Genomic DNA, 27,770 nt, shown 5'->3' with positions numbered 1-27,770 from the left:
ACATAATAATAACAATAATAATAAGAAGAAAGATCTCAACTTAAAAGTCTAGCTCTGCTGTTCTAGAGAAAGAACAGAAGCACCCAAAAACCTCTACAAGGCAAAACATAATAAAAATTAGAGCAGAAATAAATGAAATACAAAACAAAAAGGGGTTCCAAAAGATCAGTGAAGCCAAGAGTTGTTTATTTGGAACAGAAACAAAATTGACAACTCATTAGCTATGTTCATATGTTCATAAATTAAAAACAAAATCCTAATTAATAGAACCAGTAATGGAAAATGTGAAATTACAACAGATACAGCAATATCATAAGGACCTATGAAAGCCTTGGTGAAAACATATTGGAGAACCTAGAAAAAATAGACAAATTCTCACTAAACCATCCAAGGTTGACCTATGCTGAAATTGGAACAATCCAACTGCGAGCACTCAAACTGAAAAAGAAATAAAAAGCCTCCCCAAGAACAAAAGACCAGAACCAAATGGCTTTAACAATGTATTTTACTGAACCCATAAAAGAGAGCTACTACCAATCTTACTCACACTCAAAAAAAAGGTCAAAGAATGAGGAAATCTCCCCAATATATTCTGTGAAGCCAACACTACCCTAACCCCCGAACCAAGTAACATACAAAATGAGAAAATTATTGACCAGTATTTCTGAAGATGTAGATGCAAAAATTTTCAACAAAACCCTAGCAAACCAAATTTAGCAATATACAGAGAATCATCTACTAGAGTCAAGTAGACTTAATCCCAGGTATGCAAAGTTGGTTCAGTGTTATTCATTGATATTACTATAAGTCAATAAAGGTCATCTATAAGATCATTCAAAAACAAGACCCCCCAAAAATCACATGATAATCTCAACAGGCCCAAAACGCATTCAAAAAGATCCAGCATCCATGATGATAAAATCCCTCCATAATATGGGAATAAATGAGGGCCCTCCCTGGTGGCACAAAGGGTTAAAACGCAGCACTGCAAGCAAGCAGCAGCCTCTGCTTCCATGCTTTGGATCTCCAGCCCCCAACCCCTGCGGTGATCCACATGGTGTGGTAGACCTCTCCTGTCTCACCCACTGCTCCCCTCAGCAGTGTACATTGTCAGTGTGCCTGTTCTGCTCCCCACTCTGTCTCTGGTTAATCCTCTCATCACACCTGCACCTCTGGCCTATAGCGCAGTTCTGTATGCACAAATAAATAAATAAATATTTTTAAAATGGAAATAAATGGAACTTATAAAAGCCCTATATGACAACCCCATCCCATGTCATCATACTTAATGGTGAAAAGTTAAAAACATGTCCACTATCATCAGGAACAAGACAAGAGTTTCTGCTATCACCACTGTATTCAAAATTGCAGTGGAAGCCCTAGCTGAAGTAATTAAGTAAGAAAAAAACATGAAAGGAATCCATGTTGGGAAACAAGTGACACTGCTACTATTTGCAGATGACTATACTGGAGAAAGTAAAAGATCTTACAAAAACCTCGAAATAGTAAATGAATATAGTAAGTTGGCAAGATACAAAATTAGTACACAAAAAATCAGTGGCATTTCTGTATGCAAATAATAAATCAGGGAAATAAAAATACAGTTTATCTAGAGTCATATCAAAGGAATGAAATACTTGAGAATAAACTTAAAATAAGAGGGACCTCCCCAGTAGCCTACAGGTTAAGTCTTAGCACTATCACCATAACAGCCTGAGTTTGATCCCTGGCCAGGAAACTAACCTACACATAAGGCAGTAAACCTCTCCTGTCCTGCTCCCCTTAGCAGTGTATTTCAGTGAATTGCCTGTTCTGCCTACTCTATCTCTGAAGAATTCTCTCATCCCCATACCTCTGGCCTACACCCCAATTCTTCTACACAAAAATAAATACATGAATCTCTAAAAAACATGAAAGAGGAAAAGTGCAAACTATACAGCTCTATTAAAGGAAATTTCAAAACACACCAAAAATGGAAAAGTAGCCTACACTCATGAGTAAGAAGAATTAACATCATTGAAATAGACATATTACCCAAGGCAATTTACAGATTTAATGCCATACCTATTAAAATATGAATTACATTTCAAGGGCCATAAAAGGTCCTGAATGGTTAAAACAATCTTGAGAGAAAAAAAGAAAATATACATATCATACTTACTGACTTCAAACAATATTTCACAGCAGCCATAATCAAAACAGTATGGTACAGGAACAAAACAGAGACTCAGACCTGTGGAATGGAATTGAGAGTCCAGGGATAAATCCATATAAATATGAACAGCTAATTTTTGACAAAAGAGTTACTGCCAAAAAAGGGGAGAAAAAATAGCCTTATTTATTTATCAATTTATTTGTAATATATTCATTACATCATCCTTCATGTTTGTACAATGTATGATTTCCCCGTGAAATCCCCACCGCCAACTCACCCTACTAAGCAGTGCTAGAAACATGATATCTATATGCAATAAATAACTAAATAAAGCAAGCTAGAACCACATATAACACTATAAATAAAAATTTACTCAAAATGATTTAAAGATTTGAACATAAGAACTGAAACCATAAAGTAGTTGAAAGAAAATAAAGGGGACACACTATAGAACATCTACATCCCACATGCAAGATGTATTAGGGAATACTACTCCAATGGTAAGGGAAATAAAAGCAGAAGTAAACAAGTGAGACTGTATCAAACTTAAAAGCTTTTGTGCCATCACAGAAAAAAAAAAACTTACAAAATGGGAGCACCCAAATATATTAATATTGACAAATATAACTGCAAAAATAAACAAGAAAATAATAGTAGGGGACTTCATTTTCAGTAGTACATATGACCTCTAGAACATAATAGATATATATTAGATATGGTACCCAACAGCAACAGAATACACATTCTTTTTTCAAGTGCATGTGGAACATGCTCAAGAACCCTAATGTATTAGGTCACAAAGACCTTAGCAAATGTAATAAGGTTTAAATCATCCATGTGTTTTCCTGACACCAATAGTGTGAAACTGGAAGTAAATAATAGAAGGAAAATTATAAATTCACAAATATGTGTTAACTGAATATTACACTCCTGAAAAACTAATGGATCAAGGGAAAAATCAAATGGGAAATTGAAAAACAACTTGAAAAACTGAAAGTGGAAAAAGAACACACCAAATGTACAGGATGCAACAAAATCAATCTTTGTAGTGATATATGCCTGCATTGAAAATAAAGAAAGATGGGGCCCTCCCTGGTGGCACATAGGTTTACAGCACAGCACTATGAAGCTATCTGTAGTCACTGCAGCACAAGTTCAATTCCCAGCCAAGGAACTGACCCACATGGCACAGCAGACCTCTCCTGTCTCACCTGCTGCTCCCCTCAGCAGTGTATTTCAGTCAACCTGCCTGATATGCTCCCCGTTCTATCTCTGTCTCACCCCCCACAACTCTGGCCTATACCCCAGTTCTTGTATGTATAAATAAAGAAATCTTAAAAAGAAAATAAACACTACAAATACCCTAACTTTATATGACATGAAACTATAAAATGGAAAATAAAGCCTTAAAGTTTGCAAAGGAAATAACAAGTATCAGAGCAGAAATAAATGAAGCATAGAGCAGAAAAAACATTAGAGGTGTTTTTTTTCTCTTACAAAAGTAAGGTAAAGGGGCCCTCCCTGGTGACGCAGTGGGTTAAAGCACAGCACTAAAGAAGCTAAAGCCACTTCAGCATGAGTTTGATTCCCCAACCCAGAGGTGACCCACATGAGAGACCTCTCCTGACCCGCTAGCTGCTCCCCCCTCAGCAATGTCAGTCAGCCTGTTTTGCTCCCCACTCTGTCTCTGGTGAATCCTCTCACCTCCCCTGCACCTCTGGCTTGTACCCCAGTTCTGTATGCATAAATAAATAAATCTTTTTTAAAAAATAAGGTAAGCAATATCGGGACACACTTTAGAACTAATCCTTGAAAGCTGACCACAGAACTGATGGGTCCAGAGGAGAAGGGATGAACAGGTCAGGGAGAGAGCACAATGGACTATCGTGCAGGACTGTGGGTGCTTTGGTGGTGGGTGAACTACAGTGACTACTTCCGACAGTGCTTCCTGAGAAGAGTACATGCTATCATAGTCCTACTGGAGTTGAGTAAGCTAGGTGGGTATCTAGGGGAAAAAACACTCCAGCTAGCAGAAAAACATGGTGCAAAGATCCTGGTGTGTGTGATTAATAGCAAGGAATATTTGCAAGAACTACCACAGTGCCTAAACAGATTCTTGAAAAATGGGGACTATAGAGATTATTACTAATGGTAGTGGAACATGAAATATGACCTAAAACTCCAATGGCTTCAAACTTCATCTGATTATTATGTCATATTCTCTGTTCTCTGTCATGAGACATCGAGACACATACTGCCTTTTGATTTTTCTTCAATTGTTCTGACATAATCCAGCTTTTACACATGCTTGATTTGTTTCCAGCATCTAGCCTCTGTTGACTCTTTCCAGACAGAATATTGGTCTGTGATAGTTCTCTTTGCACTAATTATCAGGACTGAATTCACTATGGCACTGAACAGTGGTGAATTTCCTTACCACATATGTGTGTCCTCCCAATGTGTGTACACTCCAGACAAAAGGTCAGTCTCTTCGGAGACAGGAAGATTCACAACTACCTATGTGGCACTGTATAAAAATTTTACTCACAGCTTCTCCCTCATTCTTCTAGCACTTACTGTTTCTTCCAAATCACCATCTTTTCTCTAATTTTTTTGAATAAGTAATATGGCATGAAATTTTTACATAACAAAATGATACCAGAGTGAAAAAGTTCTCCTTTATCCTTTCCTTAGTTGCTCATTATTCCTGTCTTGAGGTAAACTGTAAAATAACCAGAATCTTTGGTATCCTTTCAGAATATGAACTGTATATAGCTACCCATACAAAATACCTTGACTGCCCTTTAAATTTGATTCTCACCATACCTTGTGAGATAGGTGGTGCACTCCCCACATTATAGAAGAGGTATCGAAGGTTCTGCAATGTGAAGTGACTTACCTGAGGTATCCTGGAAATCCAGGATAGATGTTATAGTTTTTGTCTACATTTTGGCCTCCACCCAAAGAAGTGTCAGGTCCTCTGCCTCAAACATGGTATGAGATTTCTAAACACTTGCTAGTAGCTAAAATGATTAAGAAAATGCCTCCAATTCCTTTAGTGATAGTAGAATTCCTATGGTAGACTCTAGATATAATGCTGGCAGGCATCATCTGGTAGGTAGCATTAAAGAGACAGAAACTTGGTCTTTCTAATTATCTCCTGGAAATATCACCCTCCCCCAGATCTATTCAGCTCCACCTGAAGAAAGTGCTGCACCCCCTGTACCTCCACCTCGAGTGACAGCAAGAAGGCACAAACCAATCACTATTTCGAAGCGTTTGCTGCGGGAACGGGCAGTTTTCTATACTTCTTCCCTGGATGAAAGTGAAGGTGAGTACTGAGGTTCATCTTTAACTCCTTAACACTGACTAGACAAAAAGTGGGTATTGTAAAGGCAGAAGGAGAGGCATAACCATTTTTCTCCATATAAAGGTAGACTTTTCCAGACTCCTAGCGAGACAAAGTAAGGTTTGTAAAATTTGTGCCCAAAGAGCAAATTGGTCTTTTTGCAGTGGATAGGAGAGGGATAAATCTTTCAAGCAAGTTACCATGGTACATTAAGCCAGTGTCTAAAGTTGTTCTTATGTTTTACTCCACTACATTGAAATTTGTGAACAATGTGTTTTCTGATTGTTCTAAGATTTTAAATTCAAATTCAGCTAAAATAGAGGAGTGATGTTAGCAAGATGCCTAAATAGGAGCTTTCAGTATTTGTCCATTCAAAGTAACGCCAATTTGAATACCCATATATGCATGAAAATCCATTAATGAGAGCTAAGAAATCCAGCTGAGAGATTACAGCAACGTGAATAAAGCACAGAGAAGAAAAGATGCATTGCATGTGGTAGGAAAGAGCTTCCTATTACCTATATCACTCCTTCCCCAAGCTTATGCAACTCAGTACAGAGAAGTACATAGGGAAACAAGACTTTACCTTTGATCCTAGTACAAAATGGGCGCAGTTGACCTCAGTTCCCAGGTGGCCTCTAATGACCCAGGCTCTCAGCCAGCCTCACAAATCTAGAATCTATGTCCTGGTAGTACCAGGCCAGCCTCCTACAGAGCCAGCCTCCAGATTGGCCACAGTGCCAGGCCAGCTTCCTAGACTTGAGACTCTCAGCTCAGTTCTACAGGTTCAGGCTGTAGGTTTGTCTACCTGCTGACCCAGAAACCAGACCAACATACCCAAATAAGTCAGCAGTCAGTTTACCTTGCAGCCTTCCTGCTCTATGGCACAGCAGACCTCTCCTGTCTCACCTGTGCTCCCTTGGCAGTGTATTCACTAAATCTGCCTGTTCTGCTCCTATCTGTGGTGGATATTATCATGCCATGCATCTCTGACCTACACCCCAGTTCTTCACAAAAATAAATAAAATGCTTTAAAGATAAATAAATAAAATCTATGTCCAGTGAAATAAACCAGGAACAGAAAACCAATACTACATGATCTGAAATAGGTAAAATCTATAAAATTCAAATTCATAGATGGATAGAGAATGGTGGGAAGCAGAGGGAAGCAGGAAGGTGTTCATCAAAAGGTACAAAGATTAAAAATATGCAGAGTGGGTCCCTCCCTGGTGGTACAGCGGGTTAAAGCACTGCACTGAGAAGCTAAAGCCACTTCCACATGAGTTCAATTCATGCCTGCCCTGGAGGTGACCACATGGCGCAGCAGACCTCTCCTGACCCGCCCACTGCTCCCCTCAGCAGTGTACTTCGTCGATCTGCCTGTTCTGCTCCCCACTCTGTCCCTGGTGAATCCTCTCACCGCTCCTGTACATCTGGCCTGTACCCCTATTCTGTATGCACAAATAAATAAATATCAAAAAAATATGCAGAGTGAATGTGTTATGGAGATATAAGTATGTATAGCATGATGACTATAGTTAATAAAACTACTGTTCTTGAAGTTTGCAAAGAAAGTAGATATTAAAAGTTCTCACCACACACACAAAAGTGGTTACTGAGATGATGGCTATGTTGATCAGCTTGATTGTGGTGATCATTTTTCAACATATTTATATCTCAAACATATCAAATAAGTGACATTGAATAGAAAAATTGCTTAGTGTAGGGACTGCGCCTTTTCTAAATTGGCCTCTTTTCCTTCTACTCAACTGATAGCATGTTTGCTAAGGTTACTGACAGTCTCCATATGGCCAAATCAAATAGCTGTTACACTATTCTCATAAACAGTGTGTGAGCAGCATTTGACATAATTGACTATCTCCTACTTCTGAAAACATATTTGTCAATTGGCTTTCGGGACACCAAACTCTCCTTACCACACTAGACATTCCATCTCAGTTTCCTCTGCTGGTTTGCCTTCCCAAATCTGTATGCATGATGATCCTTGAGATTTTTTATTTTTTCTTTGTTTTTCTCAGTCCACTTCTCTGTGTTCTTTTCGTATATTATCGCCTTAAATACCTTTCGTATTTGAGGGTAATTTACAAATTTATATATATAGGACTGTTATCTCCCCCTCCTTTCCCATCTAAAACTCCATGCTCAATAATTTTTCTTGTATTACTTATGGGCATCTCCATTTAAAACAAGCAAAACACAACTAAACTTTCTGTTCTCCTCAACCTGCTCTTACTCTGATCTGTACCTCTAAGGAATTGGCATTAACCTGTCACCTGCTTGTTAAGGTCAGTAACTTTAGAATCATCCTTAACTATTCTCTTTCCTTTCTAATACTGTCTAATTCCATTCTAATACCTCTCTAATCTATCAGTAATTCCTGTCAGCTTTACATGCCCATTATATGCTATACCCTACTAACTCTCACTGATACATCCTGGTTGCCATCATCCTCTCTTACCTGGGCAGGTATAATATCTTCCAAACTAGTTTCCTTATTTTTCTCCTTGCTTGCCTATAATCCATTCTCAATAGCAACTAATAGGAATATCTTTTTTATTTGTTTTTATTTTTTGAGAAAGAATTCCATTTATTACATGACTGTTGGAAAACTTTAAAGGGCTACGATTCTTGAGGAATAATAACACTTTTTTTTTCTTTTCTTACATCATTGTTCACTTTTGTACAATATTTGATTTCTCCCCTTAGGTGTGTATGTATCTTTTTAAAATGTAAAACAAATGACATCCCCCTTTCCAAATTTTCAGTGACGATTCTTCATGTTTAGAAGAAAATTTCCATTTTATTCTGCATTATATGAGCTTTACGTACCTCTCTTACCTCATTTTTGAATTTCACTAGTTCCTCTGTCTCTGTTCTCTCTGCTCAAACCTTAATTAGATTTGTTGTTCCTTATATGTGTCAAACTTATCAAAGGGCCTGTACATTTGCTTTGTCCTTGTCTCAAAATATTCTTTCTCCAGAGTTTCACAAGGCTGACTCCTTCATTCAGATCTCTGCTTAATGCCTTCTTTATGACTCGAGTTAAATTGCCATTTCCACTCCTCGAACTACACTCTCTATCCTTTTGCACCTTTGTATTTTATCTGTATCATCTGCTACTCTTGTTCACATTTTTCTTATTATCTGTCTTTCCCATTAGCAAAAAATAAAATAAAATAAAAGCAAGATCCATTTGTCACCAGCCCCAGAACAATTCTTATATATTGCTGTTCAGTAAACATTTGAATGATAAATGAATGGGCGCATAATGAATAATGAAGAGAAAGGAATCGCCAACTGTAAGGGATCACCTCCTGCACAGAGGATGTGAATCAGCATTCAGGAAAAAATGGAAGTGAATACTGAATGCTCACTCTGTTGTCCCATAATCTTTTTTTTTTTTTTATTTTCTCACAACAGTGTGCTCTCCTTCAGTTGTACTCCCCATAGTTCTCCCACAACCATATAGCACCCATGAACCATTACCACAGTCCCTTGTGCTTCCCCCCCCCTCCTTAGACCCCCTCTTTGTTCCCCTACCTTGCTGTTTGTCTCAAATCTGTGGTCAGCTTGCAAGTTTTGCCTTTTTCCCTTTGTTTGGTTGTCTTATGTTCCGTAATCTTTTTTTTTTTAAGGTGTATTTATCCATGCATACAGAACTGGGGTACAGGCCAGAGGGCAGGTGTGGTGAGAGGATTCACCAGAGACAGAGTGGGGGGCAGAACAAGCCAACTGACAAAGTATACTGCTGAGGGGAGCAGCGGGTGGGTCAGGAGAGGACTGCTGTGCCATGTGGGACATCACTGGGGTGGGAATCGAACTCAGGTTGAAGTGCCTTTAGTTTCTTAGTGCTGTGCTTTAACCTGCTGCACCACCAGGGGGCCCCTCCATAATCTTTTTATTGGACAAATGTATCTAATTTTATTCACAATCTCAACAGATGCACACCAGAGAATATAATGTCTTTGCCAGCAGAGAAAAGAATATTACATTCTGTCACTGGTCTCAGCATAGTAACCAGAATATAGTAAGTCCTCAGTAAATGTATTCATTAGATGAATGAATAAGAGGAAGGTGAGGGAGGATTCAACAGCAAAACAAAAGTCTAATTTCATATTGGTCATTAGATTTCTGAATGACAATGCTGCTAAATTATGATCAGCATGCTGTACATTAGATTCTAGACTTTTTTACCTTATGTAACTGCAAGGTTGTATCCTTTTGCCAATATATCCCCTCTTCCCCCACCTTCTTGCCCCTGACAGCTATAATTCTGCTCATTCTCTGTATTTGACTCTTTAGATTTCATATACAAATGAAATCATGAAGTTATCTTTGTATCTAGCTTATTTATATATTATGTGCAAATTATGTGATTTATATATTATACATAATATATGTACACATATATGTACTTCTGCCTTAAAAGAGGATATCCTGACATTTCAGTAATATGCTTGAATCTAGAAAACATTATACTAAATATATAGTATACACCCATATGTATATATATTCCCATTTTCTGTTTTCATTCATCTACTGACAGGCACTTAGATTGTTTTCACATCTTGTTCTTAACCATTTCTTAAAATTCTAGCCATCTTGAATGAGTGTGAATTTATACTCATTTAATCCTCATCACTTCCCATGTGAGGTAGGTATATTAACATCCATTTTATAATGAAGATGTTGGAAACTCAGAAATGGAGAGCAATTTGCCTAATTCATGAAGCTACTTGATGACAGAGCAACAATTTGCACCCATCTTATTCCAATATTCACGTTATCTGTTGTGATATATATATAACGTATATATGTGTATATGCATACACACACATACACACACACACACACACGCAAATGTATAACCACCTGAACACTATTCTGAGAAAGAGCCAGTCTTTCTACTCACCACTGTTCTTGACCAGTACTATTTCATTATTTTATGCCGAAATTTATTATTCACCTTTTTTATAGCATTTCAGTGACTCCTTTCACTATCATCATTGACTCCCTCATACCCCCATATCTAAATCCTGTCCTCTTTTAACATCTTTTCAGTATGTCTCTTCTGCTGCTATTTCAGACTGCTGCTACAGTTTCTTTCTGGTCTTCGTCCCTCCATTCTCTCTGGCCCAGCTTATTTTTCATAGTGAACATAAAGGGTTATTGTAAGACCCATGTGATGATGACAGTTCCTTTCTAGAAAAAGTTAGGATTCTCTGCATCCCAATGCCAAAGTTTGTATTCCTAAGCATGGCACCTATGCCTTCATGATATAGTCTAATACAACATAACAAACTCATCTACAGCTACCCATACTTTTCATTTAAAATTGGTTTCTCTGTACAAATCACACTACATTTTTATTTTTGTTTTACATGTCCTTAAACCGTGATCTTGAAACAGTAAAGAAGACTCTTAAAAGAGCATCTAAAACAGTACTAAGGGGTAGTGTCCAAGGTAGATGGCAAGTTATTGTTGGTGGGTTCTTACCTGTACACACATCTGCAATAACACTCAGTTGCACTCAGGGTCAGTGTTTAACAACAGGATTTATTTAACAAACGGGAGATTGGGCAAAAGAAGTCGATAGTGTTAGGGAGGAGATTTGCAAAGTTACACACTAGTTCAGCAGAAGAAAGAGATTATATGGAATATTATAAAGAGATTATAAGGAATATTATACAACAAGTAATATCATGCAAATAAGTACTATGAGGATGACAGTGCTAATTCTGTTTGGAGGGACAGGAGAAGAACCTATAAAAGAGGTGCCATTGTGCTGGGCCTTGAAGGCCTTAGCTGCCTCTCTCATCTCAGACAGTGTCCACACGGTCCAAAGTCCCAAACAAAGACGACTTATGGAAGATGAGTTGGCACTGCAGCTGCCCACAATGGCAGTCTGAAAGACGTGCTGGATACTGGAACAGCACTAGGAAGTGGTACTGGAAAACTAAAGACCATGGTCAGCACTTTGGGATGGTGGACTGAGCCCAACAGTACTCCTTTCAGGTGATATCAGAGTCAGAGCCAGAGGCAGGTGAAGCAGCTGAATCTCTATGGAGGTCTGTGGAGGTATGGAAGTACAGAAGTCTATGAAGTCCACAAAGTCTTCGAAGGTCATCAAAGGTCTGGTGAATCCCAAGGATTCAAATGCTCAATGCATTTCTCTCTTCAGAGGCTGGGAGCAGAATCTTCTTCAAAGGCAGTCCAATGAATATTTGCTCTTCAAAGGTCGACTGCTGACTTCTTTGAAGGTAGTCCAAAGAATCCTGTTTTTGGAGGCCATGAGCAGAATGATTCTTCTTTTGGAGACTGACTGCTGACTTCTTTAGTGGTGGTCCAACTTCTATCTTTGGAGGCTGGCTGCACACTGACTCAAGATGGCTCTTGCTTTGACTTAAATTTTCCTCAGGCTCCCCCAACCTACAAGCCTGATTGGACCATTTTCAATCCTAAACATGTGATCGGACCACTTAACACCAGTAGTCAGCTAGTTTTGCATCTTTCGATCTAAATAATTAACTAATGAAGTAGACATGAACCTGATTGGTCCATTTAGTGCACACCTGATTGACCCATTTCGCTTACACCTAATTGGTCCATTTTGTTCACAACTTATTAGTTCAGTTTTTAATCCTAGAGCTGATATAAAAGGAGGAAAAGCCCAGACTGGCCTACATTCAGGTCAGGGCAAGCTGGTGGCTTGCTGCCAGTGCTGACCCAATAGAGATGGGAGAGGGAGGACATCTACAGGCAGGAGGCCGAAGCTAGCTAGCCTCAGTCCAACAAAGCCACCTTGCCTTAGAGCACCTGGAGGCCACGGGGATCCACAGTCTTTCACGCCTACAAATTGTTCTCTATCTGAAATGCCCTTTTACCCTTTTTCTACCTAAAACAGTCCTTGAAGGCCAGCTAAATTTTACCTTTTATAGGATCTTCTCCTGTCCCCAAACAGAAATAGCCCTGTCATCCTCATAGAACTTATTTGCATGTTTTTACTTGTTGTATAATATTTCTTATAATCTCTTCTGCTGAACTAGTGTATAACTTTGCAAATCTCCTCCCTACCACTATCAACACATAGGAGTTTAATAATTGGCTACTTGGCCTCTGCAATACCTACTCACTGCCAGTTCTCTCCAGTCTCCAGAGCTCTGTGTTTTCCTGTGAAAATGGATGTCTGGTTAGGCAAAAGAGAAAATGCTGAACTCATTTCTTGAGAGGAGCTGTGAACTCTCTTATCAGAGTGTGAACTCTGGATACATACTTCAATGAATATCTCAGTGCCTTAAATTCCTTACCTGTAAAATGGGACTAATAAGAGTTTACTACTTTATGGAATAATTTTGAAATTATGTAAAATATTCCATGTAAGCTAATCCATGTAAAGCACTTAGAACAGGATCTGGCACAAATTTATTATCATTATCACCATTATAGTTGTCATTCTTATTGTGACATTACCATTTTATCATTATTATTCAGCATACCTCAAAATCTAGAAATGGTTCACCTTGCAGAAGGATGTAGTCTCAAAGTCTCCATTACTATTATCATTCCATCTGCTGTTTCTCCAAGTTAAGGAAACATTTTCTCATACGGAACATTGCGGCTTCTCTGAGACTGTGTATGTAGATGTTATTTATAAAGATTGTACCTCATACTTATTTGACATGATAACGATACTGTTTTGGTCTATAGGGCAGAGATGAGCCCTGTTGTCCCTCCTAAAGGAGAGTAGAGATGGAAATTTTCTGGGGTCTCTCCATCAGAAGAAACTATTCTGCTAGAAACATGTAACTGAGATGTTGGACCTAAAACATGTAGATGGAATTTATTTCCCTGGTACTAAATTATTTTGACAAGGTAGATGTGCTTAAGGTTACTCTTAATTGTTAGAAGTTTAAATATGTCTTCTGTCATAATGCATGTCCTGGAAGCATGTGAACTTCACACTCTTGTACTTAGTCTCTACTATCATTGGTGAGACTTTGATAATTCCTGATTTGATGGATCTAATCTGATGGCAATTGTGCTAAAGTTAATAAAAAAAGAGTCATTTATCTACCCTTGGACCAGAGTACGGAGCTATAGAGAAACTCCTTTTGGCCCTGATCCTAATGGTAGTGGCAGCAGTAACTGAAGACAGGTTTCCAAGAAGAAGAAAATTCTCTGAGGGGAAAGTCTTTGCAGCAATAGTTAGCCCTTCCTTCCCACATGGAAACTCTTGCCTCACTGCCCACATAGAGTGTAATAATATTAAAAAATAAATATCAATCATTGAGTGTTTATTATGTACCAGGTACTAATTTAAGTATACCATCACAAGTAATTATTTTCACAACTTTATGAGATAGTTAATTTTATTTTTCTTATTTTATTAAGGAGAAAATTTTGAGGAACCATGAGATTATAAACTTGGTTAAGGTCCCACAGTTGGTCAGTGACAGAACTGAGATTCATAACTGACCACTTACCTCTAGAACCTGAATTTTTGTTTAACTTTTTATTATGGATTGTTTTATATGTAAACATATGTTAAAAAAAAAAAAAACTTTACTTCTCATGTGCCTGTCACCCAGTTTCAAAATTTACCACTACATGCCCAATTTTGTTTTATTTATTCCCACTCCATCAACCCAGCCATCATATCTTTCAGCCCCAAATGTTTCAATTCCTATCGCTAATAGTTTGTTGTTCTTGTTGTTAACTAAAATCAGAACACCATTGTCAAACCTGAAAGAAAACAAAATAGTAATCCCTTAAAATCTGTATCTAGTCAGATTTTCCCTTAATTTCATTCAAAATATCAGGGCCCATACTAAAAAAAAAAAAATGAGACCACCCAATCTCACAAATAAAATACAGTTCCACAAACAAACAAACAAACAAAAAAATCAGGGTCTAAAGAAACCTCATGTATTAAATTGATTGACGTGGCTATTTGGTCTCATTAGCTTACCAAAATCTGTGCTTTTTGTTTTTCTTTTTTTTTACAACCTATATTCTTAACCACTACTTTATTAAGGAAGGTGACAATTTCCATACAGTAGAGATTCTCAATCTGGGGTTCATTTGCAGTTTTAAGGACTCAATGAATCTTTTATTGTTAGCTCTCAAAATTTTGTATGTATTAGTATAAGTCAGTTTTTCTGGAGTGCATATCCCTTGATCTCATTATGTTCTCAAAGCTTTAAGTAAAATTCAGAACAACTGAGAAATGTGTTATTGTCAAGGGAAATTGGAGAACATAATTAAGCTAGAGGAAGAACATAAGCTAGCTAATTGGGGATTAAACTATGAAGATAGAGAAGGATGCTAAATTCTGATAAATTTATTAACTTGAAATTTAAGAGACCTTCACAAATTACTTTTGAGATAAATAGTTAAGAATTAACTAATATTATGACATAAAAAGATTAGAATATGCTATTGTCTGAAGCCTCTAAGTCCCTTTTGGATTATATACTCATTTGAATAAAACATCTTGGTGTATTGCGGTTTTACTAACTTATAGTGATGAAAATCATACTCATCTTTTTTATAAAGTTGTTGAATTAATTACTTTTTTTTTTAAAGTTTTATTTATTTATTTATTTTATTTACTTAAAGATTTAATTACTTGGGCATATAGAACTGGGATACCGTCCAGAGGCTCAGGGGTGACAAGAGGCTTCACCAGAGACAGAATAGGGAGCAGAACAGGCAGATCAATGAAGTACACTGCTGAGGGGAGCAGCGGGCGGGTCAGGAGAGGTCTGCCACGCCATGTGGTCACCTCCGGGGCAAGCGGGAATCGAACTCATGTGGAAGTGGCTTTAGCTTCTCAGTGCTGTGGTTTAACCCGCTGCGCCATCAGGGAGGGCCTGTTGAATTACTTTTTAATGTTTTTTTAGCTATTTTGAAATGAAGTACTATTGTTTTACTTCATTGTTAACTTTTTCGAATATACGATTTCTCCCCTCCAATATGGTCACCATAATTCTCACCACCAAAGCACCGCTGTTCTCCGTCACCATGGTCCATAGTGCTCTCCCCTCTCTCTTGTTTCCTCTTCCTTCTTCTCCACTCCTTATTCCCTTTCCCTCCCTTTTCTGGATTCATCGAATCTATGGTAAACTTTCAGAGGTCCAATACTCAGATCTTCACCTGAATTCCCTATTTTATTGGAACCCATAACTGCATTTATTGGGGTAGGTGAAGACTGATTTTGTGGGATATTATTGCTCTCTTCCACAGTAATAGCTCCTTCAAATATCTGTGCAAATTTTTAATATTTTAATATTTAGTATTATGTATGCATGTGTAAAATAAAAAGGTGATAATTTTAGCATTAATCTTCTCTTTGCTCCAACTTTTCCTAGATGAAATTCAACATCAAACACCCAATGGTACTATCACCAGCAGTATAGAAACCCCTAAACCACCACAGTATGCCAAGTTGCCTATTCAAAGAAGTGGGGAAGCTGATGCTGGGAGGAAGTCCCCAAGTAGGCCTGTTTCTGATGGCAAATTAGAGGCTTGCCCTGAGGTGGATGTGGGGAAGTTGGTGTCTAAGCTGCAGGATGGAGGGAGCAAAGCCATACCAAAGGCCACCAATGGACCTGTTCCAGGCTCTGGGCCCACCAAGGCTCCCTCTTTCCACATAAAGAGACCAGCTCCTCGGCCTTTGGCTCACCAAAAGGAGGGTAAGTGCTTGGGAATTGCATGGGAATTAGAACTAATCCCAACTACTTTTCTCCTTAAAGTCTTCCTGAGGTTCGAGAAAGTTAGATATCTATTCCATTTACTACCACTAATGTTAGAATGGTGAGTAAGGTTACAAGAAATATTCACAAAACTAACTGGAATATAAGTTCTATGAGGATAGGAATTTTGGTCTCTTATTTACATTGGTAGGTACTCATTTTTGGAATAAATAACAATGATACTATTTATTAATATTATTATTATTTTGCTGTTTCCATTTACCAAGAATCTGCTATGTGTCTTAAACTGTGCCAGCTACTGATACATTATTTCTCATAGTAACAATCCCATGTAATCCTATTATGAAAAATGTCTTACCACTTTTTTTTTCCTAGTAGTAAACGGAAACTCCGAGGGTAAGTAACTTTCCAAAGTTTCACAATTAGTAATGGGAAAGTTGGGATCTTACCAAGTTGCGCAGGCACTAACTCCTGCGTTCTTTGCAATAAGGCAGAACTGTCATGTTACCGTCCTATAAGAAGTTTGAATCTGTGTGAACTATTGTTTTCTCATTTTCACTTTCTATAGTTTAGTAGAAATAGAGACAAAGAGACATAACTTGAACAAAACTCTGAACTTTTAAAATGATTATAAGTTCAAAATGTGTCTTGAACTTATTTCTGCAAACTTAATTGGCTGCTACATGTGGAAACTCATGTTTGGAGGTTGGAACTAATCTAGAGAGGATTTTGTGGCATGGAGATATAGTTCTATGTAGTATGATATAATGAAAATAAAATGTAATTTGACATAATAAAAGTGTAGACCCAAATCTTGGTTCTTTTACTTCCAGCTAGATGACCTAAAAGCGTGCCCTATGTTTTATATCCTGTCCTGTTCCAAAAGAATTTAAGTCATTCCACAATGTAGAAAAATATAAGAACATAAGAATAGTTGGTATAATTCATTTAGCAAGGTTTAATGGCTACTTAGTGTGATCCTGCCCCCATTCAAGGTGCTGAGGACATGAATGAATAAGGTCCCTGTGTATCAGGGCTTAGCAAACTATACCTTAAATGAATGAGAACATTGGAGGGAAAATGAATATGTCATGACATATGGAAATTATATGAAATTCAAATTTCTGTGTCTGCAAACAAGTATAGTCCTCTATTCATATTAGCTAGGGTTGCTTTCATGCTACAACAGAATGTAGTGGCAACAGAGACCTTATTATCTGCAAAACCAAAAATATTAATAGCTATCTGATGATATTTGACAGAAAAAATTGTTTCTGTACTTCTTTCTTATATTCTAGAGTAGCAGTAAGAAAAAGTGGGACTAACAGGGAAAATGATAGGACAGTAACAAGATGTAAAGAACAGAGTATACAAAAAGAGAAAAATTTCGATGGCAATAGAATTCCAGCTTCTTGTATAACAAGTCAGTTATTCATATCAATCACACTCTTCTATTTTTTGCTACATTTAATAACCTCAATATGTGTGGATGGGACTGATGGCACTGTCTCAGAGCTAAGAATGCAACTGAAGCTATTCTACGGGTATCGGATATTTTTTCCACTAAGTAACGAACTCTGTGAATCCTCTGACTTTGACCTACTGGTGCATCAATAGCTCAGTTATTTCACCTCTTTGCACCTTGGTTTTCACATCTGTAAAGGAGAGAAACAGCCCACCCCACAGAATTATTGCTAGGGTTAAAAGGAATATTAAGATATCTGACAGAGAATCAATATTGAGAATGTCGCTAATTCCCTCCCCCTGTCCTTCTCTCTAAGATATGCCTTTTTTGGTAAAATAGCAGATTAAAGTCAGACTTCTGTGTAGACATGTGCTTCGGTGTATAAGTCATACAAACTTCCATATCAGTCTGGTAGAGAGTGCCGTAACTCAGTTTATCGTCATCACAGTAAAATCTGTCTTGCCTATCACCAAGCCTTGAGCTCTGCAAGATCCTATCAGCTTAGTAACTTAGCCCTGCCTATCATTCCCGCCTTCACCATTTTTGCTATAAAGTTAAATACCAGCATCATTCCCTTCTCCTTCCTCCACAGCTCAGCCCTGGCTGCTGGCGACAGTTGCTCTGATCTAATAGTTTCAGTTTGTGATCTGCCTCTCCATTATCGGCCAAGCTATCTAAATTTGGGTTACGGCATTGTCTGGCTTTTCTTTCTGCCTTAAATCATAGTAGCATCAGGCTAGTGTAGCCTTTTTAAAGCAGGGCTAAAGTAGCAGTTTTGGCTTCGGTGGAGAATTAGCCAAATCTCTGGTATAGCTGCTTCTGTGAAATTATTTATTTCCCTTTCCTCACCTCTTAATTCCTCCCTTCCTCCCCACTTTGGCTGCTACTCGGCTAAGAGATTCCAGGCATCTGAACAGATATCATTAAGCAAATGCTGTAAACTGCTCTGACCCTGAGCTATAACTGATGGCTCTTAGCCCCTGGTGCTGGCCAGCAGCCTGTATGGCAGTGTCAGAGGGAAGGAGCTGTCACCTCAGCTGACCTACTCTACACATTTGTCACTACATTTCAGTTCTGTTCAGAGCTTTGCTTGCCTCCCCAAGGGTCACTGCACAGGACTCATTGCTGTAGTGACCCAACTGTGCTGGCGCCCTGTACCCTATCTTCATGCCATTTCAGTCGATTTGATATTCACCACATATTTTTTTAGCAATTAAAAGCAGCAAAAACTACGTATGTGTTAGATCGCTTGCTTCTACAGCAGTCAACATTACGAAGAAATCAATGTTGTTTCCTGGCATGATTTTGTCAAAGGCCCTCTTTTCTTCCAGACATAGAACTAGGTACTTTCTCTCCTGTTATTGAATCTAACCATTGTAACAGGCCTATGAGACAGGGTTTATTATCTCCATTTGACAGATGGAGAAACTGAGGGTCAGAAAAATAAAAAAAACTTACCCAGTCACTGTGTTTTTAAGTGTGGAGGTAGGGTTTGAAACTAAGTTTCCTAGGTACCTTGGTCTTATTTCTGTATTTTTTCATATTCAAAAACTTCACTTTGGGACAACAGTTAATATTTATATTTATATGTGGGGCAAAAATGATTTATTATGAATCCCTTTACAATTCAGAACTATATTTTTTGTATATTGTAAAATTAGTTTGAACATTGTGGTTTAGAGGTACAGGATTTCCGTAGGTAGATGATGTAACCACATACGCCTAGCACCAAAAAACTCATAAACCCCCCCCCCATAGTCCATTGTCTACCTTCCCACCTCAGTTTCTCCCCACCCTCTCATACTCTGACAACCTCACTTCTACAGCCAAATATCAAGGGTTTGTTACTGATTGGTTTTATCTACTCCTTTGTTTTGTTTCTCTGTGTTTCACTTACTAGTGATATCATCCATATTTTTCTTTCTTCTTCTGATGTATTTCACTTCGCATAATCCCCAGTACTATAAAAGTTGCCACAAATGGCATGAGTTAATCTTTTCAGATCTGATCGTTGTGTATATGTACCTAATCTTCCTATTCTGAGGCAGTAAGGTTGTTTCCATAGTTGGGCTGTTTTAAGTAGTGTTGCACTGAACATAGGAGTGCAGGTTTCCTTTAAAATTCAAGTCTTTGTAATCTTCAGGTAGATATCTAGGACTTGAATTGCTAGGCCATATGGTAAGTCCATGTTTAATAGTTTGAGAAATGTCCATGCTATTTTCTATTGGAGCTGGGCCCAGTCTATGTTCTCACCAACATTGTGAGAGAGTTCCTTTTCTCCACACCCTCACCAGCACTTGTTGTTCCTGGGTTTTTTTGATAGGGGCTGTTCTCCAGATATGAGGTGTTTTTCATTTGCATTTCACTGATGATAATTGATAATGAGCATATTTTCATGTGCCTGGTGGTCATGTATGTATTCTTTTTAGGAGTGTTAATTTTCCGTCCATCTTTTGATTGAGTTTTTTGTTTTCTTTTTGTTGAGTTGTATTAGCTCTTTGTAGATCTTGGATATCAGTCCTTTGCTAGGATATATGATGTGCAGATATTTTTTCCCATTCAGTATGGTGCCTGTTTGTTTTCTTTCACTGTGTAGAAGCTTTTGAGATTGTAGCCCCAACTGTTTTTATTTTCTTTTGTTTGCCTTGCTGTTGGAGATGAATCCACAAAGACATCTCTGTAGCTGAAGTAGTGGAGTGTATTTCCTGTGTTGTTATTTTTTTGTGTATCGTGTGAGATAGTGGGCTAATTTTATTCTTTTGCATGTGACTGTCCAGATTTTCCAACACAGTTTATTGAAGAGGCGTTCCTTGCTCCAGTATGTACACTTGCCTACTTAATCACAGATTAACTCTCTACGTAGGTGTAGGGGACCAATTTTATTCCATTGGTCTGTGTACTTTTTAATTCTGCATCATAATTGTTTTTGATTAGTATAGCTTTATAGTATAGCTTGAATCTTGGGAGTACGAAACCAACATTATTCCTCTTGTGTCATGATAGCTTTAGCTATTCTGATTTTTATTTTTTCCAGGATTTTGTGGGGTTCATTTTGTGCATCCATGTCAATTTTAGCAGTGTTTGTTCTATGTCTTTAGAGAAGGCCATTAGAATTTTGATAAGGAGTTAATTAAGTGCTTATATGTATTTGGCTAAGATAGCCGGTTTTGCAATAAGCAGGGATTTTTGTTTGTTTCCCTCCATCCTCTTCTATTTCTTTTAAAAATGTCTTGTTGTTTTTTTCTATGTACATTGGTATATCCTCTGCAAATAATTATAAATTTACTACTTCTTGCAAATGTAGATTTTAGATATTTTGCTTATATAATTGCTCTATTTAAGACTTCCAATACTATGTTGAACTGCAGCAGTGAGAATGGATATCCTCAGCTTGTACCAGATCCTGTATGAAAGCTTTTAGTTTTTCAGCTTTGAGAATGTTAGCTGTAGGTTTGCTATATAAAACATTTACTGTATTGATATATGTCCTGTCTATACCCACTTTTGAGAGTATTTATCTTAAATGGATGGTGAATCGAATCAAAGATTTTCTCAGCATTAGTTGATATGATAATATGATTTTTATCTTTCCTTTTGTTGATGTGGTAAATTTTGTTAATTAATTTTTGGATGTTGAGCTATACTTGTGTTTCTGGAATAAATCCCACTTGGTCATGTTATATGATCTTTTTAATGCATTGTTCAATTTGGCTTGCCACTATTTTTTAAGGATTTTTGCATCTATGTTCATCAGGTATATTGGTCTGTAGTTTTCTTCTTCAGTATCATATATATTATGATCTCATGATATGTGTTTGGGAGCATTCTCCCTTCCCCAAATTTGGAAAGATCTGTATTAGTTTCGCTTTAAAGGCTTGGTAAAACTCACTAGTAAAACAATCTCTTCCTTATTTTTTTTTAAGAGACTTTTTATTGCTTTTTCAATTTTTTTTAAGGTCACAGTGATTTTTTTTAAAGATTTATTTATGTATGCATACAGTACTGGGGTATAGGCCAGAGGTGCAGGGGTGGTGAGAGGCTTCACCACAGACAGAGTGGGGAGCAGAACAGGCAGATCAACTGAAACACACTGCTGAGGGCAGCAGCGGGTGGGTCAGGAGAGGTCTGCCACGCCATGTGGGTCAGCTCCCTGGCTGGAAATAGAACTTGTGGTGCAGTGACTTCTGAGAGCTTCGTAGTGCAGAGCTTTAATCCGTTGTGCCACCAGGGAGAGCCTTGCTTTTTCAATTTTTTATTATAATTGGTCGTTTAAGGTTTTCTATTTTTTACTCATTCATTCTTGGGAAGTTGTATGCTTCTCAGAAATTGTCCCTTTCTTTCAGTGTTTCTATTTCTATTTTGGGCATAAAACAGTTCATAATAATCTCTCAGGATCTTCTGTATTTCTGATTTATCAATAATAACTTCTCTTTTGTTTCTGATTCTGTTTATTCACATTTTCTCCCTTTTTTTTTTAATTGAGTCTAGGTAGAGGTTTATCTATTTTGCTTGTATTTTTCAAAGAACAAACTTGGTTTCACTGGTGCTTTGAACTTTTTTGCATTTATTTAATTTATTTCTGCTTTACTTTTTTCTTTCATTCCTTCTACTGTCATTTGCTTTCATTTGTTCTTCTTTTCTAGTTTCTTAAGGTATAATGTTAGGTTTGTGTGTGTGTTCTTGCTTTTTTTTTTTTTCATATATATGTTTTTGCTGCATCCCATAGATTGTAGATTGTCTTCATTGTCGTTTGTCTCCAGATGTTTCTTCATTTCTTCTTTGATTTTCTCATTTCCCCAATTGTCATTAAGTAGTGTGTTGCTCATTTTTGACATATTGAAGATTTTTTCCTGTATTCTACTTGTGATTTATTTCTAGTATAACACCAGTATGATCTACTTATGATTTATTTCTAGTATAACACCAGAATATACTGTTATGATTTTATAAATCACTTAAGACATATTTTGTGAGTCATCATGTCCTGTATCTGGAAAATGTTCCATGTGAACTTAAGAAAATGTGTATTCAACTTTTTGTAGGTATAGTGCCCTATAAATGTCTATTATGCCCATTTTGTCCAGTTCCTCATTTAAGGATATTGTTTCTGTGTCAATTTTCTATGTATTATCTGTCCATTGATGTAAGTAAGATGTTGAAATCCCCTAATGCTACTGTCTACTTTTAGCTTTCTTTGTAGTGATCTTGCATATTTTGGTGCTCCTTCATTTGGCGCATATATATTTTGAGTTTTATATCTTATTGATAAATTGATAATTATATAATATTCATCTGTTGTTACCATTTTTATCTGAAAAGGTTATTTTATCTGATATAAGTTTATTGTATCCCTACCATTTAGGGATACAATAAAGATTCTTTCTAGTCATTTATTTTGTTCACATTTATATTTGGAGCTCTGATGGGTCTCTTGGAGAGAATAGAAGGCTGGGTTTTGTTTTCAGATCCAACTACCCACTCGGTTCCTCCAGCTTATTAAGTTCAGCCATTTACATTTATAGTGATAACCAGTATATGTTGAATTTGATATTGCTACCTTTTTTTTTTTTTTTTTTTTTTTGGCAGATTTTTTTTTCACTTTGATTTATATCACAATATATATTGTAATAGCAATGTCTATTGTAATATTTCTTGTAAGGGACGTCTAGTGTTTGTAAACTCTGTTGGCTTTTGTTTCCTGGGAAATTATTAATTTCTCCATCATAGTTGAAAAGAGTGCCTTGCAGGTTAGAGAATTCTTGGTTGGCAGTTTATCAAATATTTTGAATACATCATTCCACTCTCTCCTTACCTGTGGAGTTTCTGCTCAGAAGGTGGGAATGCTTTCATATCTTATTTGCTTTTTACACCTAGTCATCTTCAATAGTCTTTTTTTTTTTTTTTGGTCTTAAACTTTTGCAAGTTTTCCTACTATGTGTCTCATTGTAGGTCTCATTCCAGTTTGGTAACCAGGTGTTCTTTTAGCTTCATGGACTGGTATATTTAATTCCTTCCCCAGGTGTCGAAAGTTTTCCTCTATTGTTTCCTTGAGTAGGTCTCCCTTCTACTTTTAGGATAGCAATTATTCTTATGTTGGCTTTCTTAATGTCAGAGATTTCTCAATTTCTTTTCAGCTTTTATTAAATCTGTTTCTCTCTGGGTTGTAATGAATTACAATCTTCAAGGTCACATTTGTAATCCTGCATTTGGACTATTCTACTTCTGTAGTTTTCTCTAGAGTGTTTGATCTTATTTATTGACCTTTTTATTTCCAGAATTTCTGTTATTTTCTTATTTAAACTTTCATTTTTATCTTCTGTTAATTGTTTTTATTTCTGAGTTTATTGTTTTTCTGAATTTTATTGCATTTCTTTGATTATTTCTCTTGTATTTTTGAGACTTGCTTTTCTGCATTTTCTCCTCTCTCCTTGAGTTTTGTTGTTATAACAGTTCTGAACTTTTTATCTGAAAAGGAGATACAGTCTTCCATCTTTTTGTGATTGAACTCCAGAGAGCTGTTCTCACCTTGTAACATCATAATCTTTTGAAGTCCCATATTTCCATGGGTTGTGTACTTTTGTCTACCCATTTTGCTAGTGAAGCCTCCTTATTTTATTATGGCTTTTAACATTGTTACCACTTCACTTATTTATTTAGGCCTTTGTTGGCTTCTGTATGTGCTCACACATTTTGTACTGCTGAGTCAACAGGGTGGAGAGGGATTCGGAGGGATCCAGATATTGGTGTGGATGTGGTGTGTGGAATGCCTCATGTGGCATTGGCAATAACCCTCCTCTCTGGGGGTTGGGATGAGAGATGCCACTGTCTCTGTGCTCTCTGTATGCCTGACAAAGCAAGGACCAGGCCCAAGAAGTTATGGGAGCAGTACAGATCAGAATGCATCCATTGCTATTACCGTTACTGAGGAATTAGTCTGTGTGAAACACCACAGCTCCTCCATGAGATTTTCAACCTCTTTCAAGAGAGTACTCTTCTCCATTCCTAGGGCCTCTAGCTAACTTGATGCCCCCAGTGCCCCTATTCTCCAGTCCACACCTACAGGTTAGTCTCTTCACCACCTCATGTTCTGTGTAGCAATAATTTACTCATGGAAGCACTATTGAATTTTGAACTGGTCTGTACTGGCCCAGGGATAATCAGTCCCTTCTCTACTCAAGAGATTATCTGAACAGTGTCTCTCTGGCTGGCTGCTCTATGTGCTGCAGTCCATGAGGACCAAGCCCGGCAGTTGCCTCTGCCAGAACCTAACACATCTGTTCCCTTTGGCATAGCCTGTTTCACTTGCCAGGACCTGCTGGATCTGTGTTGCTTTCAGGACCTACCCTGTGACTTGCTGGGGCCTGTGAGGGCCTATAGTTCAGGCCTGCTTCCCAATCCTATGCCATAGCTTGCTGAGGTCTGCTAGTTAATACTGTGAAGGCTGCTTTGAGGGCCTCTCAGAGCAGGCTGAGCTCCTCAGGAGGCTACCACCAGTGGTGCTGCTTCCAGGACTTGTCAGAAGTCTACTGTGGTGAATTTCTTCCCAGAACCTTCCCCAGAACTCACTGAGTTCTGGTTGGGGCGGGGGTGGGGGGGACTTTGGCATTTCTGCTACCAAGATCCACCCAGAATGTGCAGAGGTCTGCATCAGTGTCTCTGGAGTCCTGCTCTGACTGATCTGCTTCTATGTCTGATCCTAGGACTCACTGAGGTCCCCTAGGGCTTGCTGAGTTCTGCTAAGGGCTACTGCCTATGGAGCAGCTTTGCCAAGATGTGCCCCAAGAGCTCACAGGAGTCAGCACCAACATCTGACTTATGCTATGTTAGGTCTGCCTCTGGCTCCTAGCCGAGGGTTCACAGAGGACTGCTAAAGGTTACCACCAGTGAAGCCACCCTGGGGCTCCCAGAAGTCTGTGCTGATAATTGCAGGGGCCTGCTATAGTGGGTTTATTTTATAATCCATTCTGGGGCTTGCCAAATTATGCCAAAGGTCACTGTGAGGGTCTTGCCATTTTCACTCCACTGCTTGCAGGGACCACTGGACCACTAGGGCTTTCTTTACCCACCCTGATGGGCTGCCTGTTTGCTCTGTTCCTCTGCTTGCTGGGATTCTAATTCCTCTGGTTGTTTTATTCCTAACATGTGCTGTAAATTGTCTGGTTTTCCTTTAAGAGTTACTGGCTTTGTTCTTCTGCAGTCTAGCTGTGAGTTTGAGGAAGAAGTGATTCCAGTGTCTTAACTCTACTGCCATCTTGCCCCATAGCCCAGATTCATAGTTTAATAATTTACTGTGTTTTGTTTCTTTTCTCTACTTTTTTCTCGTGCCTATCAAATTAGATCTACACGGGCAACAAGTCGCTAACGAAGAAGAGAGACTTTTTTTTAAAGATTTATTTATTTATGCATACAGAACTGGGGTACAGGCCAGAGGTGAAGGGGCAGTGAGAGGCCCCACTAGAGACAGAGAGGGGAGCAGAACAGGCAGACAGATGAAGTACACTGCTGAGGGGAGCACCCGGTGGGTCAGGAGAGGTCTGCCGCGCCATGTGGGTTACCTCCCCAGACGGGGATCGAACTCATGCTGAAGTGGCTTTAGCTTCTTAGTGCTGTGCTTTAACTCAATGTGCCGCCAGGGAGGGCCTGGAGAAGAGAGAGACTTTAAAGTGAGCATAGAGGAATGTCAGAGAAATAAAGTGACAGTTCTGTAAGTCTGTGGGAATCTGTGAGATGATGTAACCTCTACTCTGTGCGTTCAGGTTGGGTGTAGATGAACATAAGGAAAGATGAAAGAATGTTGCTTGAGGTTAAATATTGATGGCCATCAGCCCTAAAAAATCTACAATTCTGAGATTATTTGCTTAGGTTTGAGGAGGATGGGTACAAGTTGGACTGTAAAGAAGGTCAAATAAATCTTAAAAATAAAGAAGACTATTTGCTCAAGAGACTTACTGTAATCTCAGACATAACTTATGTTCCATCGTCCCTGGTGTGATTTTGAATCGTGGTTCTGCTTCATCCTAGCTGTGGGACATTGGGAAACTCACAACTTTTCTGAGCCTTAGCTTTCTCATTTGCAAAGTGAGAATGACAGTTGTGCCAATGAAATGATATATTTATGTTCTTGGCACATAATGGATACTCAGTGGATAATAGAAATTGTTTTACTTTTATAGGAGGCTGTTTACCAGCTTTATCATCTTAGATAGACTTCACTTCTGTGAGTAAGTTTTCTCAACATGGGGATAATGTCCAGGCTCCACGCAATTTATTTTTTGTAGTTATTAAGTCAGATGAGTTGTACAAAACATCTGACAATATAACAGGCATTCAAAAGATGGCAGTGTTAATGAATGTGTAACAACCTCTCAGAAATGGAAGTCCTGAGAGGAAGAAATAGCTACTTTTCGGTATTCTGGAACCTATTCAAAGCCTGAAACTTCAAATATACATGTAATAAAAGAGATTAGAATGACATTTTCTATCCTTGATGCCTCTGACCTTGCCAAACACCCAGAAAAATTGGGACCATTGTTAAGGGAAAGGTCAAAAAACGATTCTTAGCCATTTGTTAACTTACAGCTCAAGTCCTCTTCCCTTCACAAAGCTTTCTGAAAATCTCATCCTAGGAACTCTCATCCACCTCATTTCTCTTGCCCTCAAGTTTGGCACACTAGTATGCACTGAGTAAATTATTAACACGTATTTCCCATGAATGTGACTTCATTCTCCACTCAGCTTGAAACCCTAGAAGGCAAAGTCTGTCAGTACATTATGTGCATTTTTTGTAAGAACATGGCCTGGACACAAAAGCCCTCTAGAAATACTGTGTATTGCATACCATGCAAGTTCAGATTCAGATTAGCCTTGAAATTTGGGGATACAACGTTTGTGTGTGTTATGTATGGCACAACTGAAGATTTAAAAAAGAAAACTTTTTGTCCTTCTATTGGATGAAAATACTTTTTTTTAACTAAATAAGAATTTTTACATACCAGTTAAATTCAAAGCCATTTACTTGGTCCTCTGGTGAATATAGAAATGAGTTCTGCATGGGTTGTGCTTTTA

The 27,770-nt window shown here is 38.0% G+C and overlaps 1 protein-coding gene across 4 annotated transcripts in view; it reads left to right on the top strand.

The window, feature by feature from the left end:
* The window catches only part of OPHN1 (oligophrenin 1), a 487,931-nt gene that overhangs the window by 446,392 nt on the left and 13,769 nt on the right, over positions 1-27,770 (top strand). For all 4 annotated transcript variants that reach the window (XM_012733926.1, XM_012733925.1, XM_004694439.2 and 1 more), the window contains exons 20-21: positions 5,339-5,486; positions 15,896-16,219. In XM_012733926.1, the coding sequence (XP_012589380.1) occupies positions 5,339-5,486; positions 15,896-16,219 (472 nt within the window). The remainder of the gene's footprint in view (positions 1-5,338; positions 5,487-15,895; positions 16,220-27,770) is intronic.

The sequence above is a fragment of the Condylura cristata genome, unplaced genomic scaffold (genome assembly GCF_000260355.1).
Source record: "Condylura cristata isolate star-nosed mole 26May11 unplaced genomic scaffold, ConCri1.0 scaffold00043, whole genome shotgun sequence".
NCBI lineage: Eukaryota > Metazoa > Chordata > Mammalia > Eulipotyphla > Talpidae > Condylura > Condylura cristata.
The sequence above is the reverse complement of the archived record's forward strand: the minus strand, read 5'-3'. Positions and strand labels throughout refer to the sequence as shown.